The 18532-nt window shown below is 39.1% G+C and overlaps 1 protein-coding gene across 5 annotated transcripts in view; it reads right to left on the bottom strand.

The window, feature by feature from the left end:
• Positions 1-10457: 10457 nt before the first annotated feature.
• arhgef12a (Rho guanine nucleotide exchange factor (GEF) 12a) overlaps positions 10458-18532 on the bottom strand; it is a 45293-nt gene continuing 37218 nt past the window's right edge. For all 5 annotated transcript variants that reach the window (XM_079481847.1, XM_079481848.1, XM_079481851.1 and 2 more), the window contains 13 exons: positions 17837-17951; positions 16969-17069; positions 15200-15277; positions 14918-14993; positions 14303-14470; positions 13504-13591; positions 13340-13417; positions 12807-12886; positions 12538-12714; positions 11932-12132; positions 11038-11258; positions 10699-10774; positions 10458-10596 (listed from right to left, as the gene is read on the bottom strand). In XM_079481847.1, the coding sequence (XP_079337973.1) occupies positions 10586-10596; positions 10699-10774; positions 11038-11258; positions 11932-12132; positions 12538-12714; positions 12807-12886; positions 13340-13417; positions 13504-13591; positions 14303-14470; positions 14918-14993; positions 15200-15277; positions 16969-17069; positions 17837-17951 (1470 nt within the window). In that variant the 3' untranslated portion in view covers positions 10458-10585. The remainder of the gene's footprint in view (positions 10597-10698; positions 10775-11037; positions 11259-11931; positions 12133-12537; positions 12715-12806; positions 12887-13339; positions 13418-13503; positions 13592-14302; positions 14471-14917; positions 14994-15199; positions 15278-16968; positions 17070-17836; positions 17952-18532) is intronic.

Here is an 18532-nt window from a genome sequence, read left to right as displayed (position 1 = left end):
ACGACAAAAAAGATTTTAAAACCGCATTAGAACCCATTATAATTTTTTATTTTGTCCACACTGGATGCGGGATGGAAAGACGCGACAAAACCTTTAAGAACAAGCAGGTTGTCATGTCGCATCGCGCCTCACGCGTCTGTTGTAGACACGGTGCGGGGCGTTTACCTTCCACTCGGAAAGGCACAGGGATGTTGCTGAGAGTAACAAGTTAACTGCAAGTTATTAAACATTCAGTCTCCTCAAATGCAGTCAGAAGGTTGCATGACGCTATCAAACTGGACAGCAGCAAAAACAACTTCGTCACATGACGTAAAACGCATAGTTTTCGATCCGAAAGCCTCTGTTTTCATTGACAAAAACAGAAGACGGAGAGAAAAAGATGTGTTTTAAAACGTATTAATGTGGACACTGACTGGACCTATCTAAGGCAGCAAGAAAACCAAGAGAACAGATTGAATGTGGTAAAATAATAAAACATATCTGTCTAGACCTGGTTTAAATCATGCCTTATCATTTCATTACATGTCTGCTTTTATAGCACAAACAATATATTATGGTTTAGTTCAATATGCCAGGGATGGATAGGAATATCCATCCGTATTTAAGGCAAAAAAACTGTTGTGGCATCATTTGAAATTCATCTGTCCTGACAGTCAACCTAAAGCAACAGAATGTGACCGTTAAATCTGTGTACGTCTTTGCGATTCCATTACAGGCTACCAAAGTTCCTGCTATAAGAAACTAAGACGGGCCATGTGGTGGTTAACAGATGCAGTGCTCGTCTGTTTCTGGGTTGATGAATACGATCTCCTGTGTCATCACCCATGATTCACAAATCTTCCTTTATCAAAGACACTGACTGTCACAAACTTGAGCTGGAGGTCACCATGAAATCTCACTCGATAACAACACCAAAAGAGAATTCGCTGAGAGGCTTTTAATATTTTGTTCCTCGTAGCATCTACAATAGATTTATGAACTCAGCTTATTTGCCTGTAGAAAGGTTGTTACGTTGAGGCGGTTCAATCTAATGCCAGAACCAAGTGCATTTGCACTTCATTATAACACAATAATTTCAAATAGAATCTGCGAACCAGAGCGCAACAGGTGACAGGTTATTACCAAAGGCCTGGTATCAATCAGGGCTGATGCATTGGGGTGAAATGCAGAAACGCATTAGGGGGCTGAGCGTTCGCCATAAACATTTCTTGTATTTTGGCAATGTTCTAGCATCAGGGATGTGCGGCACACAAGACGTACTTGAGCCACAAATACGCCTCGGATGAGAAATGAATTGGACAGAGGAAAGGCGACACTTGTTTTACTGAAACAAATCTCTGGAGTTTGGAGAATCAGTCACAGTCTTTGCTGTCAGGGCAGCTGTTTTGAGACTGCATTATGATGTTTGAGCTCATAAAAGCTTTTGCCGTGCTGCTTCTGCGACGGACGATTTAACAGAGGTCAGCACGACTTTGTCTGATGTCGTACATCGCTGCTCTCATTGATTGAGGAAACAAGATCCAGATTCCTGACTGAGGAGAGCTGATGTTCTAGGGCCCTAGGTGTACTGCCTAACGAATGTATGCAACCTTATGGAACGTCATTTTTTTCTTTTTGTCTTTTACGTCCCTTGAGAGGAAGACAACATAGCGTTACTACGATGGCAAACAACGCCACATGTACTCAAAGAAAGACAAACACGCGCATATTTGAACATGCTCTGAGCAGACTTCTGAGCTTAGTGTTGTCAGCCTTTGTTCAATAGCCTGCACAGAATCTAGCGCCTATATCCACAGATTAAGCAGAAAGAACCCTTTGTTTACAAAGTTCTCAATATACCCCAACCCCTGCATATTTGCTAAACTCATTTGGGTAGCAGGTCGAGCATGGTGCAATAAAGGTCCAGTGGGTAATTTTTTGGAGAATCTATTGACGGAAATGCAGTATACATAACTTTGTCTTCAAAGGTGTATACAAATCTTACATAATGACGTGTTATGTTTTTATTACCTTAGAATGAGCAATTTCTATGTACATACAACGCTGGTCCCCATACATGGAATTCTCTATGTTGTTTCTACAGTAGCCCTAAACAGACAAACTGCTCTACAGAGCGTGTTTCGTAAATACGTCATCTCCTTAGGTAAAGAAGCAAAAACATGGCAACATCTTAGTGCTGTCAGCCACTGTAGTGCTCCGAAAGGAAGGGGGGAGTGAGCCGTTGGTTGCAATTCACAGCTTCACCGCTAGATGTCGCTTAAATCTCCACACTGCATCTTTAACTAACATTAACAGTGACAACATTTGATTTTAAAATGCATTGGTATATGTTGAAAGGAACATAAACCAAGTATTGTTAAAGTCCATGTTAGCTAATGCATTAACTAATTGTAAACAACTAGAACCAAATGTATTACAATGTAATTTGAAAACACTGGGCAATAAAATATTACCTTACACACACACATATATATAATATAAATAATTCAATTAATTATCTTTTTTCACCTGCAGTCAGCGAAGAAAATGTGGGAGAGGAATCGATTGTATGTGGGCTTAGCCATCGCTGTTTCAGTCATTGACTACAGAAGTGTGCTAACCTGAGCAAGCATGGAAAGTATTCATTACTTATGAAGCAGCCAATCTCTTGAGCCCGAATGCACTGCTGTGCTGTTGTGTTTGTGTCAGCCAGACGTATAGATTCCTCTCCTCTCTCGGACAGACGGACAGCTGGGTAACAGTTCTGGCATTTTCCCAGCATTCAGCCACAGAAAGCCTACTGTTCTTAAGCCATAAAACTGAGAACCATGTTCATCTAACAAAACTGCTATTTACTGGTATGTGATAGGTTAACATGGTTCACAGCTTTTTGATATGTCCTGTCCATATGGAATAGGACAAAAAATGCACTCGCTATGTGAGTCTTTAAGCAGAATAATGAAAAAGTAAAACATTTTCATATCATACGAGCAGAGCCTTTTTGTGTTTACACATCCCTCATTCTACTGACAATAACTGAACCTCATGGGTGATATCTTCAAGAAAATAAATTGAGCATAAACAAAAAGCCATCCATCTGTCAACAGATCTAAAACCACGCTTTGCATCTCAAGGGCCATGTTTTTATGTATTTGATTACTTTTTCAGTTAAAAAAGCAGCTCCCGTACTGCAACACCGAATTTTCCTTTTATCGAGTATACAGGTTTAATCAAGGTCTGCTCGTTCAGCCTCAAGTGTCAGTCAAAAGCTCAGCCAACCAATGCAAACAGGTATGTTTCCTCTCGGGGACTGAAGAGCATACGTCGGCTCCTACACTTTGCTATGTGAAGCCATCAATTTGTCGCTTCTTCAAGAAAAAGAAATGAGACTCCATTCTAAATCAGCCATTACCAAAATAAGATCTTCGGAGACTTCAGCTTCAGTCGTCTACAAAAAGCCTCGAAAGCTTTCGGTAATCCTCACAAAAGCCCACAACAGGTGGAGTAAATGAACCCATTCATTCCTCGCTAAGTGCATGGTCTGGTATCTCTTCGATATGTTTGCAGTGAAATATCAGCAGCCTCTCAACAGTTGTCCGTACAAGACACATTGAACTTTTTGAACGGTGAGGGACCGGAACAGAATTGCGGGCAAATGGGTGTCCTTTTCCTGCACAAGCCGGGATGCTATCAGAAGCATAAAAGTGGACAGCAGGATATCTGACTGCCTCTTTAGAATGGCTCTGTATCGAATTTGACCTGCAAAAGTAACAGACAACAGAGGTGATTTTAATTCCAGTCAGGCTTTTGTTATCCAGCTGCTTTTTGGATTGAAGATTTTCTCCTCACAAAGGCATTAACATAGGTGGGTAGTGACAGGAATTTCGGAGTTCAAGAAATTAAATCACCTGGCCTTTTTGTCAACCACAAACAATTCACCATTCACAAACAGAGGTTCATTCTACGTCCCGTTATCTCACTGTTTGGGTGTTTTCAAACGAATAAAGAGAACCAGGAACATAAACATCATGTTAATGGAACAAGGCCAGGCAGTGAAGAACAGCTATATTGGGAAATTATTTTGATGTTTTATTAATCATAGTCGAACTTTCGAGTCTAAAACAAAATACTTGTATGATCTCATTTGTAAGTTGTAGTACGATCTTTACTGTAAAAAGAATGACTTAAAAATTCGGTAAAATAAAATTGTCTATGTATTTTTGAAATGCGAGTAAAAGACAGCAAATTTTTTGGGTGTAAAATAGCATGAAAACATGTCATACGTTTTTTTTAAAGAGTTTGTTTGCACCAGTAACTTTATTAGCATTTTATCTTAAAATCATATACCTCTTCGTATCATTCATTTAAAAACAATTGAGCAATATTGTAAAAAGCTACTGAAAGTATTCCCGTAAAAAGTATAACACTTTCTGTCAGCTGGGATGCCTGTCAAATTAGAATTTTCCCCTGTTTTTTCTTTTCAAATTTACCATTATTTTCTGTAATTTTATGTTTTTTTTTACAGTATTTGAAAAGTATATTTAAAAAATCCTGTAAGAAAATGCAATATTTTGGCATCTGGTACGTAGATATATAGCGTATAAGTAGCAGTTTTTCCAGTAAAATTGACTGTTTTATTTTTATTTTTCAAAATGTATTATTTTTTGTAATTTGACGATTTTTGACCGCATTTATAAAATACATGCAAAAATCTGTAAAGAAAAACAGCAAAATTCTGTAAAAAATAATGGAAAATGCACCGTTAATTTTCTACCAGTTCTTTATCAGTTTATTTTACGGACATGAAAACAACGCAATGCAGAGCGAAATTTAAAACATAGGTAAAACAATTGTAAAAACTTAATACTGAAAATTCCTTCACACAGTGTAGCTAACATGAACTTATAGAGTAATGGTATGTTTTTCAGCAATTATTAATCTTTTTTTGTTAGTTAATACCAATACAATTGTTCAACTAGTTCTTTAGGTTTGATGCGTTAGTAAATGATATTAAACTAACATCAAATGTTGTAGGACGATGGTTCAGTAAATGCGTGTTCACGGTAAGCCAATGTGTTCACTAATGTTAGCAAATACAGCCTTATTGTAAAGTGTTACAAAAGTAATTTAAAGCACACCACAAAATAAGTCATCAGAGGAGCAAAAGAGTTTAAAGCCACAATCAAAACTCTGAATGACTTTCAAAAACATTTAATTTAACTTTCTTGGCAAACATTGGTTCATTCAATGATTAATTCTTTCTAACAAGTGCTTGTATTCCGTGTTCCCAGAAAGTCCGAACAACTCTACTCTCTTTCCTGTCTATTTCATCTTCCCCAATGTCACATTTAAAGCAACCAAGTCCTGCTTCCATCATAATTAAACCGAGCTACTGGCATCCAGTAGTGCCACAGAAGAAGATAAAGATGTCATTCATTTTTCTTGTTACTTTTGAGATTAAACGCAGGCCACCAGGCTCCTGAATATACTAAAGGGTCATTCCTGGTATGCCTGTCTCTCAGATGAATGATTTACACACGGAGCCCAGAATGATGAAGCAGATGCTCACCATGGAAATGAGACAGTGGTTAAGCCCCCTCCCGCCTTCAACTCTATCTCTACCAACAGCTCGATAAGTACATCAATGTTGCTGGCACCCTTCAGGAGAAGGGGCTGTTGAAATTTATGGGGGACTATCCATGTGAACTTGAGCTGAGCAGAGCTATCCCTGAGGATGGGATTCAGAGATACAAACACAATGAGAGTGGGTGGAGAGGGGCTGCGAAGCATATCACGGCGAGACTTGCCAGTCTTTACGCAGTGGTAGTCTGTTGTCAGTGCTGATCGATTGGTTTGCTATCCCTGGAAAAGCACATTTACCACAGTTCTGCTTTAAGGGAAAAAGGTTCGCCATTTTTTACCCCGATGTCAATGGGGTCTAATGTAGTTATAAAAGTGGTATAAAATTTCTCAATCAACGAGTGCATGCCCAATCATTTTTGCATGTATAGTATAAATCATATACTGGAATTCTAACTCCACAAACATCACAGCATATTGACTATATTTCTGACTCTGGGTGTGAAGCATCACTCTTGCATGTCTATAATTTAACCAATCTCCGATAAATGACACTGACACCATTTCACACTAGTTTGCCCTAAACGGCTTTAAATAATACCGCCATTTAGAAAGGGTGTGTCAATTCTCTGAAACCATGCTAGAGCAGGTTTGTTCACCTTTGAATTTAATAGCATCTAAGCACCATTGCAGGGAAAATAAATACAGAGGGTATTTTACGGAGTCAATATGCACAGAAACGTTCATTATTCACAAGGGGTGGAAATGAGGTGGCGGTCAAACACCAGCATCCAACGAGGGACTTGTGACCTCTCCTTGCATCTCTCTAAGCAACAAAATTATTTCATAATAAGCCTGAGAGGTTTTAAGAGCTTGGGAAACCCGTCTTGGCCAACATTCAAATGTCTCGAGAAGACAATGCGAGACACCAGACAACACACAGAATTTAAATAAACGAAGCAGGTCCAATAGGATTGTTGCACCCTTGGTAGTATGACAAGACCATGTTTTAGTTCCATTTAAAACTACTGCACATGAACATACTGTATACACTACTTAAAAAAATACATAGGATCACTTTTGTTTTTTCTCTGTAATTAAGCATCTTCCAAGTAGTTACCATTTTTTCAACTAATCTCTTTGTTACCTACAAATGTAATAACAAAAATATATGTTTACACTATTTTTGACAATGATAAATATTAAGTTGATAAAATATAGCATAAGAAAATTTAGTGTAGGGGAAAGTATGTTTAATGTGTTTAATAATAGCTACTTATAGGTTTTCTTGAAATAAGACAATTACACAATATTCAACTAAAAATGTTAATATTTTTAACAACTGAGTGCTGGATTCAGAGTGCAGGTGCGGTGTTGTCAAGGTAACCCTCTGTGAAGTGAGTTCCAAACGCATACACGAGAGAAATTAATGCCCTACACCCTTCAAACAGTTCACTTAAAGGGCTCATTATGCAAATTATGACAGCGTTTTCCTTTTTGGGTGAACTATACCTTTAAGATCACAAGAAACTATTTGGAGAAATGACCCAAAACGTTTGAATGATATAGTGTACATCAGAGTATTGCCAGAACTATCATTGAACTTTGTATTGGTACCATGCCAGATGTCGATCATCCATAATCAAATGATTGCATGCAATTTTCATGAACCATTTTAAATAACCATACACTTAAATAGGAAGGGTATCCTTCCATGAGTTTGAAACAACAAAAATCTTTCAAGTTGGTGTAGGCCAGTGGTTCTCAAATTGGAGGGCCCTGAAATGCATCACGTCGCACTCTTCCAAAACTACCACATATAATTAGCATTTTTGGGAAAAGTGGTGGTCCTACAGATGTTACATTACTTGAGAGTGAATTATTAATGGCAACATTTTCATTTTTGGTTGGAGTTCCCCTTTGACTTGTCTTAACTGAATATAACTTGCCCAGAAGTTCATATTAGTGCCATTGTTTTGTCTCAAGATGCACACCCGAAATGTATTCTTCTAAGGCATTTATAAAAGCGACATCTTAATTCACTGAAGGCATAGTCCTGGCTGTGTCTGTGTAACCGGGCCATCGTGTTTTTGGTTCAAGTTTTAAGTTTTGGGGGCCATGAAGCGATGAACTCTACACAAAGGGGGCCTTACAACGAAAACATTTGAGAACCACTGGTCTAGGTGACCCAAAAGACGAAGATGTGATGTGACACCACAGTTTGCCCTTCCTGTCGCCCCCTCTGTGCTTCAATAAGATAATTGACAGGTGCATGTGGAGACAATGAATTATCCTGCTGACTGACTGCTACTCTGCCCTTAACTGCATCATGTGTTAAGAGTCAGGAACGATGTACCGCAGAGGACACAAGAGTGTAGAAGGCTAGCGTTTTCCTTCACATGCAACTGAGTAGGCCTCGGAAACTGCTTAATGAAAATTGGCCAAGGCTAAAAGGGAGCACTGTGATTAATGTGAATGAATGCTGATGAATGCAAGAGCGTATTTAGGGGAATTGTTTAGTCTTTTTCTTTAACGCTAGACTTTCAACAAGTGTTCGTAATGAGTCACTGCCATGCCTGAGGATGTCTGAAAATATTATTTAAATGCATATGGCTTAGCTGTATATGTTGGTTAAACAGTATATGTCACTGCAGCCTTAGGGGCATAAAACGAGAATTTACACAGAGCACAATCACAATCTGCCCTCTACTGGCCTGCTTCAGAAAAATCAAGAGGAATATATGAAGAGTTTGGTTCCAAAATGAGAGTTTTCAAAAAAATCATGTTCTTCTTATGGTACAGTGTTTTGTTGTTTTTTTATGGTGTTAGTTGTATTTTATTTTTACTTATTATGGCTTAAATCAAAACCAACCAACTGCAGTTTGATTGACATTCATTGGAAAGCACAGTAAAAAAACATGATTTTTAAAAAACAGAGGTATCCCGTTTTGGAACCTAACTCTTCATATTGTGCATCCATTTAATTTAAGGTGTCAGATGCACATTTCGCAAATTTTTCATCCTGCTAACTTAGAATTGCTCAGTAAAAATGGAATAAAACGGAGTATGACAGAAACATTACTGTGATAAGACCTTCTGTAACCTGTAAGTACAGCTCAGGTCACTGAGGAAAAAAACTTATTTGAGAGGAAGACATCACAACGCCACAAAAACAAGATTTTCTTCCAGACCCAACTTTGTATGGTAGGGGTGTGTCAGATAAAGAATTTGACCAATAATAATTATAATCCTAAATGTCTTTAGGTGTTTAACAATTTATTCTACGGTTTTAATGTCATTATGACAAGCTTGTTTTTCACTGGCAACATAAACGTGGCGACCAAACATATTTGGCCGAAACTTAACTACCGATATACCTCTACAAAGAATAATTTACTGTTGTGTAGTTTTAAGTGAATAAAATTCATACACAATAAAGTATTTGTATTAATTACATTGTTACATTATAACCAAACACAGACCGGAAGTAAACTTTGTGCCAGACGCGTGCGGCCGAACGGTCTACTAGTCTGTAACTCAAGAATAGATATGACATTTGAAAACATCTGAACCCTGATAGCACACACACATCTGGTAGATGTCTATTTGATGTCTGCATTTACATCTGTCAGACTCATTTGCAATACGTCTCCGAGACTGTCAGATGTCATATAGACATTATGAAGATATCTGCAAGACATTCTTGAATTAGAAAAGATGTAAAACTGATCTTTCTAGTACGTTTATCAGATGTTTTGATATCAGACAGCAGATGTTTTCCAGATCTTTAGCAGACGTCTTACAGACGGACCCGTGCTATCTGGGAACTTTCCTCAAAATTCTCCTGACCTCAACCCCATTGTCCATAACTTTCCGTGGCAACAAAAGACAGCATGGAAAAAAAAACGTTATAGACAAAATGTGCATCTTTTGTTCTTTATGTTGCTCCACTACCAAACTTGTTTTTATTCTCTTTTATAAAATTACATGCCCAAACGACACAATATTTCAGATGTAAATTGCTTTAAGATTTTTCAGGTTACAATCATAATTATACGAATGACAGCATTGTATAACGACTTCTGAACCTGCAGGTAGAAGCTACACTTGGCCCTGTTACCCTTTAAACAACTGATGTGCTCATATAGTTTATACTGACTTTGGGTCATAAACTGACTTTGGGTCATACATTTCTTTGTACCCGTACCCATTTGCTGTTCTCCAGCACTTGTTTATTAAAAACGGCAGACTGATAAGTACAGAGGTTTTGTCATAGCGTCTTTATTTCCAGGTTTTGCATCCATCTTGATGAAGCTTTTTGCAGTCATCAAACTTGGTTGCAGACCAGAAGAGCCTGCACTCCATCGACTCTTTATCTCGGCAGAAGATTCTCAGGGGCCAATGAATCAGTCTGGGGCTCCGAGAGGAATGTCAGCTGGCTGGAAGAACTTAACACTTCTCTTCATCTAAGACGTGGACTTGGTTTTCCACACAATAGAGTCTGAATTATGAAGCTTTTGACCTGTTCAGTCATATCGAAGCCTACAGCGACAGGCATCTAAGGAGCTTCAACAGCAAAAAGCATGCGAGAAACATGGAAATACTAAAAGAAAAATAAATACATCTTGGGATTTAAAAAAAGGAGAAACAAAACCATAATACATTAGTTAAAAAAGTTCCTTTTTCTCATCTTGTGTTTATTACATATATATATATATATATATATTTATCTAAACACACAGCTTTATACATTTTGGTATAGGTCTCTTGTCTTTAGGACTGCTCGGACAGGACTAGACTGCCCACGTTTGTTAGAATGAGGATGTGTTACCGGGACAGGTAAGCTGAAAGGAGACAGTCCGTCTTCCCTAATTGAAGAGTGCTGTCAGAAGCGAGAGGCCTTTTTAGAATATTTCCCTCATTTTTGGATGGAGGTGTTCAGCAGGAAGGAGACAGGCTGGTGTGGAGCGTGTTATTGATAGAAGCGCTGCCCCCTTCATCACAGGAGCCAGGAACTTCTGCCACTCTATTTCTTATCTGCAGGAAAAATATGACATTGCAGAGAGATGGAAAAACTCTGAAACAAGGACTCGGGGTCCAAGTCATATTTGAACTTTTTTTTTAATCTAAAGCCGTTACCTCTGCCCTCATCTGTATCTGTGGTGGATCCAACAGGCCTTTGGCGAAGTAGATTATAATACTTTGTTTCCATCTCCTGAAACACATTCAGACTCAGAATGAGACTCAAGCTATTCTATATACAGTTATAAAAATGCAATAATACATAAGTTGATAGGTTTCGATTTGCTTTAAAGTGAGTTTTTTACGTGGTCAACCAACATTTGGACTATATTACTATACATCTAGTTTTTCACATCTGGTATTTCATACACTAGGAAACTCAAATTGAAAATATATGAACACAATATTTCATACATTGCCTAGTCCCAATTCAGAGAACATTATGAAGAGTCTGACCTTGAGGTGGTTGAGGTTGGCCTGCAGGTTGCGGAGATGTGAAAGGACATGTCTGCTGAGGCGAGACGTGCTGCCTGATGAGGGTGAGGAGAACTTGAGGCTGATACCCGAATCTGCCGCGCAGCTGTGCGCCAAACCCAGCTCCTTCGTGCCAACCTGAATGTCGTCATCGGTGCTACTCTCACCCGAACCTCCATAACCCTCCAAAACCAGATAAGCAGCTAAGAAAGAAATTATACAGTCAGCTACATCCACCATTCATCTTTATATCCATCCATCCTTATATCTTTCTATATTTATATATCCATCTTTATATCTATCTGTAGCATCCATCCATCATCTCTATATTCATCTTCATATCTCTATATATTATCCATCTATCTTTAAATATTTCTATATGTATATACATCACCTATCCATCTTTATATATAGATCTATATTTATATCTATCCATCCATATTGTGATCAAAGGTTCTTCAATTGCTGTACATTTTTTGGATTGTCCAACTTTTATATGAAACTCTTTGAACCTCATTAAGCCATTTTACTCTGAAGTTATATCTTAATTCACCCATACTATTATACACTCATATCTCATGGCATGATTTTCCTTTATACCCTTAACAATTCTTTTAATTTTTACACGAAATTAATGGGACAATGGAGACGTTACAGGAAACAAAGGAGAGATGATAATAAAGTGGATAAAAAAATGAATTAAACCCGACTCAAATTCAGGTTGCCCACGCATGACACTGAGCCGCAAAGCTACGTCTACATTTTTCTATTTAATGAGGCATCTCTTACTGTAGACAGTAGATACACCTCTGTTTGATGGTATCAAACTTTTCCATTCCACCCATTTCAACAAATGTGTTGTTCTAACACGCTCACCGTAGTCCTCTGGACACTCGTAGAAACCCGTGTCTCCAGAGGTGTAGTCCTGAGCTCGGCTAGGGGTTCGAGTAGAGCTGTGCTCCACCGGTGTGCGAAGCGATGTGGTCCTGAGGAGACGGCTGCCGGCTGATCGACCCAGATGCTCGCCCTCATCCTGAGCCATTAGCTGAGTCACCAAAACCTGCTTCAGCGCGGCCACTAACAAAAGATAAGTGCACATACACCAGAATTAAAACTCACGCTGACCTCATGAGGAAGAAAACGGGCATATTTTGTGTTCATAATCCAGCCTAAAGCAATCGGCCACAAATTATTCAAGAGTTTCATTGTAAAATGCAAATGGTGCAGATTTCACATATTTGTTGATTTCAGCAGACCGGAATGCCTTCAGTAAGCACAAGATGTTACATTTTCTATTGTTAGACGGAAAACTAATTGAAGACACTTGAAAAAAAACATCCCATGAGTGTCTGGGAAACATGATGGGGAGGCTTTATTAAGTAAGAGGAAAACATTTCAAAGCCAGCACCACTATATACAATTTTTCTGCACATGCACAACACGCTTAATAAGCAAATGTAGAATATCCAAATGATGCCTTACATGTTTTGAGGGCCTCATCTGCTTTAGATGAACTGGCGATAGAATTCTGTATATCCCTGTCGTTCAACAGTTCTGAGACCAGATAGGAGCCGTCCCGGCCAGCTCTTTGTACCCGATCCTCTTCCGCAGTGTCAGGAACACAATCCCGCAAGGCTGCCGAAGGGGAAAAATCTTTCTCTGGGAACAGATGATGAAGTCTTGAGTAAGCGGGTATGGTACCAATCAACTCACTTTTACATTCAGAGTAAAGCAGATATGTGGGTAGCTACCTGCTGACTGAACGCTTCCAGTGGAGATGCGGTCAGAGCCTTTGCTGAACTTGCTCAATTCTACACTGTCACGGTCCCCACTAGAATGCAGATAAATGGTTATGTAATGTAGCGTACAACGACGTGTGGCGACCCCTGCAGACCCGGAGACGGGGGCATCATCAACAAGCCGTGAAATCATGCATGAAAGTTTACAGAGTAATAGCGGCACCGCTGGAGCTGAGATGTTGTTGTGGGCAATGGAGCTTTTTTGCTCTTTCTATGCTTTGGTGAGATATTTTCATCTTTTTGAATTGAAGATTTAGAATTTTGGAGAAGAGCATAAATCTGACTGACGTGAATGATAGAGAAATGAAATGTTATAATCCCGTCTAAAACAGTTGTTTTGAAATGGGTAGTTGAGGCTGTTCTCATTGAACGAATCACAGAAATTCAGTTGACCCAAGGCAATGCACAAGTAATATAATGGTTTTATAATGCCGTCAAAGTGCTGCAAGGGGTCCAGTACGTGGAGGAAAATCAGATTCACTCACTCGTTCTGAGCTAACAGAATGACGCTGTTTAGTTTGGTCTTCATGACATCTGCCCTCTGACTGATCTGTCGCTGCCACCTGATGAGAGAACCAAGTGAATGAACCCAGTTCTGTGAATGAGAGCAGACAAACACCGAGATGGAGAAAACGGGTCAAGCACTTACATTCTCTGATCAGACACCGTTTGGGCCATCAACTCATAGATCTGAGCTCCATTTTCAGACATGGAGATCACGAAGAAAGACCTGTTGTCTGTTTTGGGAAAACATGGAAGAGCAAATAAGGAGAGGGGAAACGTATGAAGAGTGCAAAGGTTTGCCTTGAGCGGTCGGAGATCAGTTACAATAAGCATCACATGTTATTTTCCCATAATGTAATGGCATGTCAACAAGAGAAATTTGTGAAATGGTATAAAAAACACATTCGGTTCTGCTCATTTGACACAATATTATTGGCAATGTCGTTTGCTATGGATTGAACTCGACAAGTAAAGAACACTACAGTATTTCACAGAAGTGAGTAACACCCCTCACATTTGATTATTATTTTATTATAATAAAATATTAGAATGATTTTTTCCAGATCCTCAAAGAGTTCTTTGTCATGAGGTGCCATGTTGAACTTCCGGTGACCAGTATGACAGATTGAGAGCGAAAACACCACATTTAACACACCTGCTCCCCATTCACACCTGAGACCTTGTAATCCTAATGAATCACATGACACCAGGGAGGGAAAATGGCTAATAGGTCCCAATTTTGTCAGCAGCGGTTTAGACATTAATGGCTGTTTGAGTTGAGTTATTTTGAGGGGACAGCCAATATACACTGTTTTACAAGCTGTACACAAACTACTTTACATTGTAGCAAAGTGTCATTTCTTCAGTGTTATCACATGAAAAGATATAATCAAATATTTACAAAAATGTGAGGGGATACTGTATATGTCTGAGAGAGAGCTCACCTGTCGCCACCGATCGCACCAGCACAGTGCTGAGTTTAATGATGGGACTGAAGATGTGTTTGGTGTCAGCAGTACCCGCGAGGTTCTTACTGTGACACCTGAGAATAAGACGCTCGTCTTGCTTCTGCAAAAGTACCAGGATGTCTTCCAGGAGTAAAGTATACAGCTCTGATACACGCACAACAAATTCATAAAACCAATATCAAAATACAGCTCACTGTAAAAAACATAGTCACATACAAGCCACACTTAAAGGCACCACATTACATAACAAAATAGTGTTTGTTTTAAAACTGTGGGTTTCAACTGGGGGGCCACAGCTGACTTCCGGGAGGCTCAGGATGACACATTTTTTTAAATAAGACAAAATGAGCATTGAAACACATAAATATTTATTGTTCTTTTTCAATACGTGAAAAATATGTATTATTATAATGCATAAACATTTCGCCAGTTAACTTCAAGCTCTAAAATATTCTACGATGTAGAAGTTTTGAGTTTTAGTGAGTAAAAGGGGGGCTTTCAAAAAGATTCATAACCACTTGATTAAAAAGGGAGCACATTTATATTTTTTGAGAAAGTTTTAACCCTTTAAGTCGGACAAAACCGGCTTACCAATAGTTTTGTCTTTGTTAATTTTCCAAGACAGAGGACCCTCGTGGACCATTTTCCGTTTAGTGAGATCCAAGTTCTGAAAGTGACAAGTACCAATTTATTTTATGGGCCATAAACACAAGTAACATAAAATATGCAATGTCCTGTTGTAATTACGAGGTACAGACTTGTATGCTGCAGAGAAAAGGAACTTCACACAAAATTGTAAATGGCTGACACACAAAACATCAAGTATTGTGTGCTAATACATCCAGACAGCCAAGATGTTGGATTAGGACTAACCTTGAACTCCGAGATCATGGGGTTCTCGCTCTGTTTCAGCGAGGAAAGGTCCAGTCGTCGCTGGTAGTCTTCCAGTCTCTGTCAGACATATTAAAAATAAATTTATGCAGCAGAATCTATTAACATTCAACTCCTCCTCGACCTTTTGGCATCATCTAATGATACTTTGTGAGAAGTCAGAGAGAAAACTTTTTAAGATTATTGAAGTTGTTACTTAGGGATGCTCATATTGACCGTTTAACGGCTAAACAATGATACAAATTTTGACCGGTTAATGTTATCAGTTAAATGATGGTATTAAATGAGGTATGTTTATTGCGACAATCGAGCTCACAACGCGCTGTGACATTCTCTGTCTTCCCGGCGTGTCTACTCTGCAGTGAAATGTAGCTCAGCAAAGCAAAGCTAATGGGGGTGCAACTGAAAGGGAATTTCGGTGCTAGCCATCAATTAAGCATTTACAAAAACTTATCTCATGGATGCTTAACATCGGCAGCCCTCGCGCTTTGGAAAGGAGGAGAAAACGGTGTAACCCGTGGTTTTCCTGTATTTTGGTTGACATGACATATTTCACATTCTTATTTTTGAGGAAGTAAAAAATTATGTTCGTATTTTGGGAGGGTGTAGTAGATCGGATTTATTTACAGTATATTTTGCCAAGACACATTTATGCCCTCTTTGGACATTAATCCTGGCTGGTGGAAAGCAAATGAAATGCGCTTTGCTTCCCAAGGCGTTATCTCTACATTTCCGGGACAGGCCTGTTTTCTGCCGCGGGTCTGACTGTCAACAGGCCCCCGACTGTCACCACAACATGTAAACATGTTACTTTATTAAATAAAAACCCCAAGCTTTGGATTGAGATAGGCCTGCTATTTTTATTTGATGAAAAAACTTTCTGACAAAACTTTGTCGGTTCTTCTGTTTTCCTTTTGTCATAATTTGATAATTATTCAAGTTATTTTCTTGCCAGGTTCGTGAAAAAGTGATAATATGTGAATGCAGGTTCTGTTGTTGATCTATTCGTCATGCTGCTCTTTGCATGTTAAAATAAATCTGTGAAAAGAATGTTTGTATTTGTAACGTCTCATAGAACCTCATCAACTGTAGCTGTGTCTGCGTCCTCCGGATGTCACATGCAAAGGCGTATGCAGCGGTCAAGCACCGCCTTCAATGAGACCCAGCTTTTCTTTTTATTTAATTCCAATTTATTATTAAAATCTTATCGGTTAACGGTTCATGTTCGGATAACGTTTGTCGTTTCTCGGTTAGGGAAATTAACCGAAATGAGCATCCCTAGTTGTAATACTTTCTTCTGCAGAGGCAATAGGTAAACCACTGATAGGACAGGAAACATTTCTTGGTTTAATACAATACTTGATGTGGAAATGGAGTCATTTTTCTAGTTCCGTTTGGTGGGCCATAAATGAAACACTTCACCTTTCAGCTTCATAGGCAATAAAGTTGGTGGGAAGGATTGAATTTCTTCAGCTGGCCTCACTGTCTGTTCCTTTAAACATTTAATAATTTTCCCATAAACCATCTCCAGAGGTTTACAGAATGTTGGATCATCTCTATTACCACACCAACAGCAGTTTGTAAAATCCGGGGTGATGTAAGACCTCTCGGCGGCTTTTCAACCAACGGACAGGTACTGACAATCATTAAATTCTGGTTTCCAGTGCAACCTTCCTTGAAGCTGACCCGAGGCTATGAAATCTGTCTACTAAACAGCGAGAGAGTGGCAGCTCAATGTAGAACTCGCTTACCTGTTTGTTCTCAGACTCCTTCACGGACTGGTTGACTTGGTTGAGAATCTTTCGACAGCACTCGGCCGCTCGTCTCACTTTGTCTTTCTCCTCCTCCTCATCTGTTCGAATGGATGCATATCAATGAAAGGTCGGAACGTACATGTGCATTTAATCGGCTCTTTTAGAACATCCTGGCCGGCCAAATGCCCTCAATTTCCTGTCTGCATCCGCAGCTTGCAATCGAGACTACTGCCAAGCTCGGATGAATATGAGAGAAATCACCTCCTTCTTAATAGGTAGTTATACATTACATTTATAGCCTTACTCTGACAATGCCAATAGAGGCACCGTTTAACAGATCTGCCAAATAATGTGAGAAAGGCTGTGAAAGTGTGCAGTACCCGCTTTTTATCATTTCTGAATAATAATTGGGATTTAAGAGCCGTCACAGCTCTAATTTACTAATAGTTGGTGTCCGAACAGCAACATATCTTTGAAAAGTCGACCTAGACACGTTCGTGGCTGACAGAGTCTTCCAGCAGGATAGCACACATCCAGAATATTTTGATATTAAAGCTACCAGATGCACCATGGTACGCTGTGTTTTAACACAGGCAAGTTTATACACTCAGGAGTGGAATACGGTTTACATCACATTTGCTAATACTACATTGCACAAAAGACAATATTAATGTTGGTAACAAAACAACATCGGCCCCCATTAACTCATTGTATGGGACATTAAACCACCAAGCCATTTCTCAGAATATCTTCTTTTGTGTTCCACAGTATGAAGGATCATATACAGGTTGTAAACAAAATGAGGGTGAATAAATGATACATATTATTTTGGGGTCAACCACAAAGACAGATGAACAGTATGTACCTGTGTACTTGGTAATGTTGTCCATCAGTAAAGGGTACTTTGTGAACCTCTGCATCTCCGCTGGGATAATGTCCTTCAGCTGGAGTCTTCGGCACAGTCGATTACTTTCAGCCTCCTGCAGATGGTGCGGAAAAGGCCAAACATCAATTTCAGGAGAACAATGCATGCAAAGCCACAAGAAAATCTTTTCTAATCTGTAGCACATTTCTCTTTCAGCGAAAGTCTCCCAACAGAACACTTCAACCTGGATTGGGTCCTTCATTCTAGTAGGGAATAAATGAACTGCAAACTTGACTCATGAATGATGTTGTGTCATAAAAAACGTGTAAATATACTGTTCCCAGAGTGACGAACATCTTGCACTTAGAATTGAACAACCTTCATCATCCCGCATTTTGCGCCAAGATACAAACCTCACAAGTATACACTCTAACAGCCAGTTTTACATATTTATTGCACCTTCATGTTGTAGTGCTTACACAACGCTTTTCTCATTGGACAGATTAGCGTGCTTGTTTTCAATGAACACGGCATATTTGCCGTTGAGAGGTTGTTAAATCTTGTGCCTTGCTCTCCATTTTATCTGCACCTCCTTCCACAGCGTGATATAAAACAACACGCTCCCTCAAGACCCAAAACAATTAGGTCTTGCTTAGGTTAATAAACTCTTCGCTTCAAGATAACCAAATCCTTCTG

Source organism: Barbatula barbatula (genome assembly GCF_947034865.1).
Source record: "Barbatula barbatula genome assembly, chromosome: 19".
Classification (NCBI taxonomy): Eukaryota; Metazoa; Chordata; class Actinopteri; order Cypriniformes; family Nemacheilidae; genus Barbatula; species Barbatula barbatula.
Note: the sequence above shows the minus strand (reverse complement) of the source record. Positions and strands in the feature narration are given on the sequence as shown.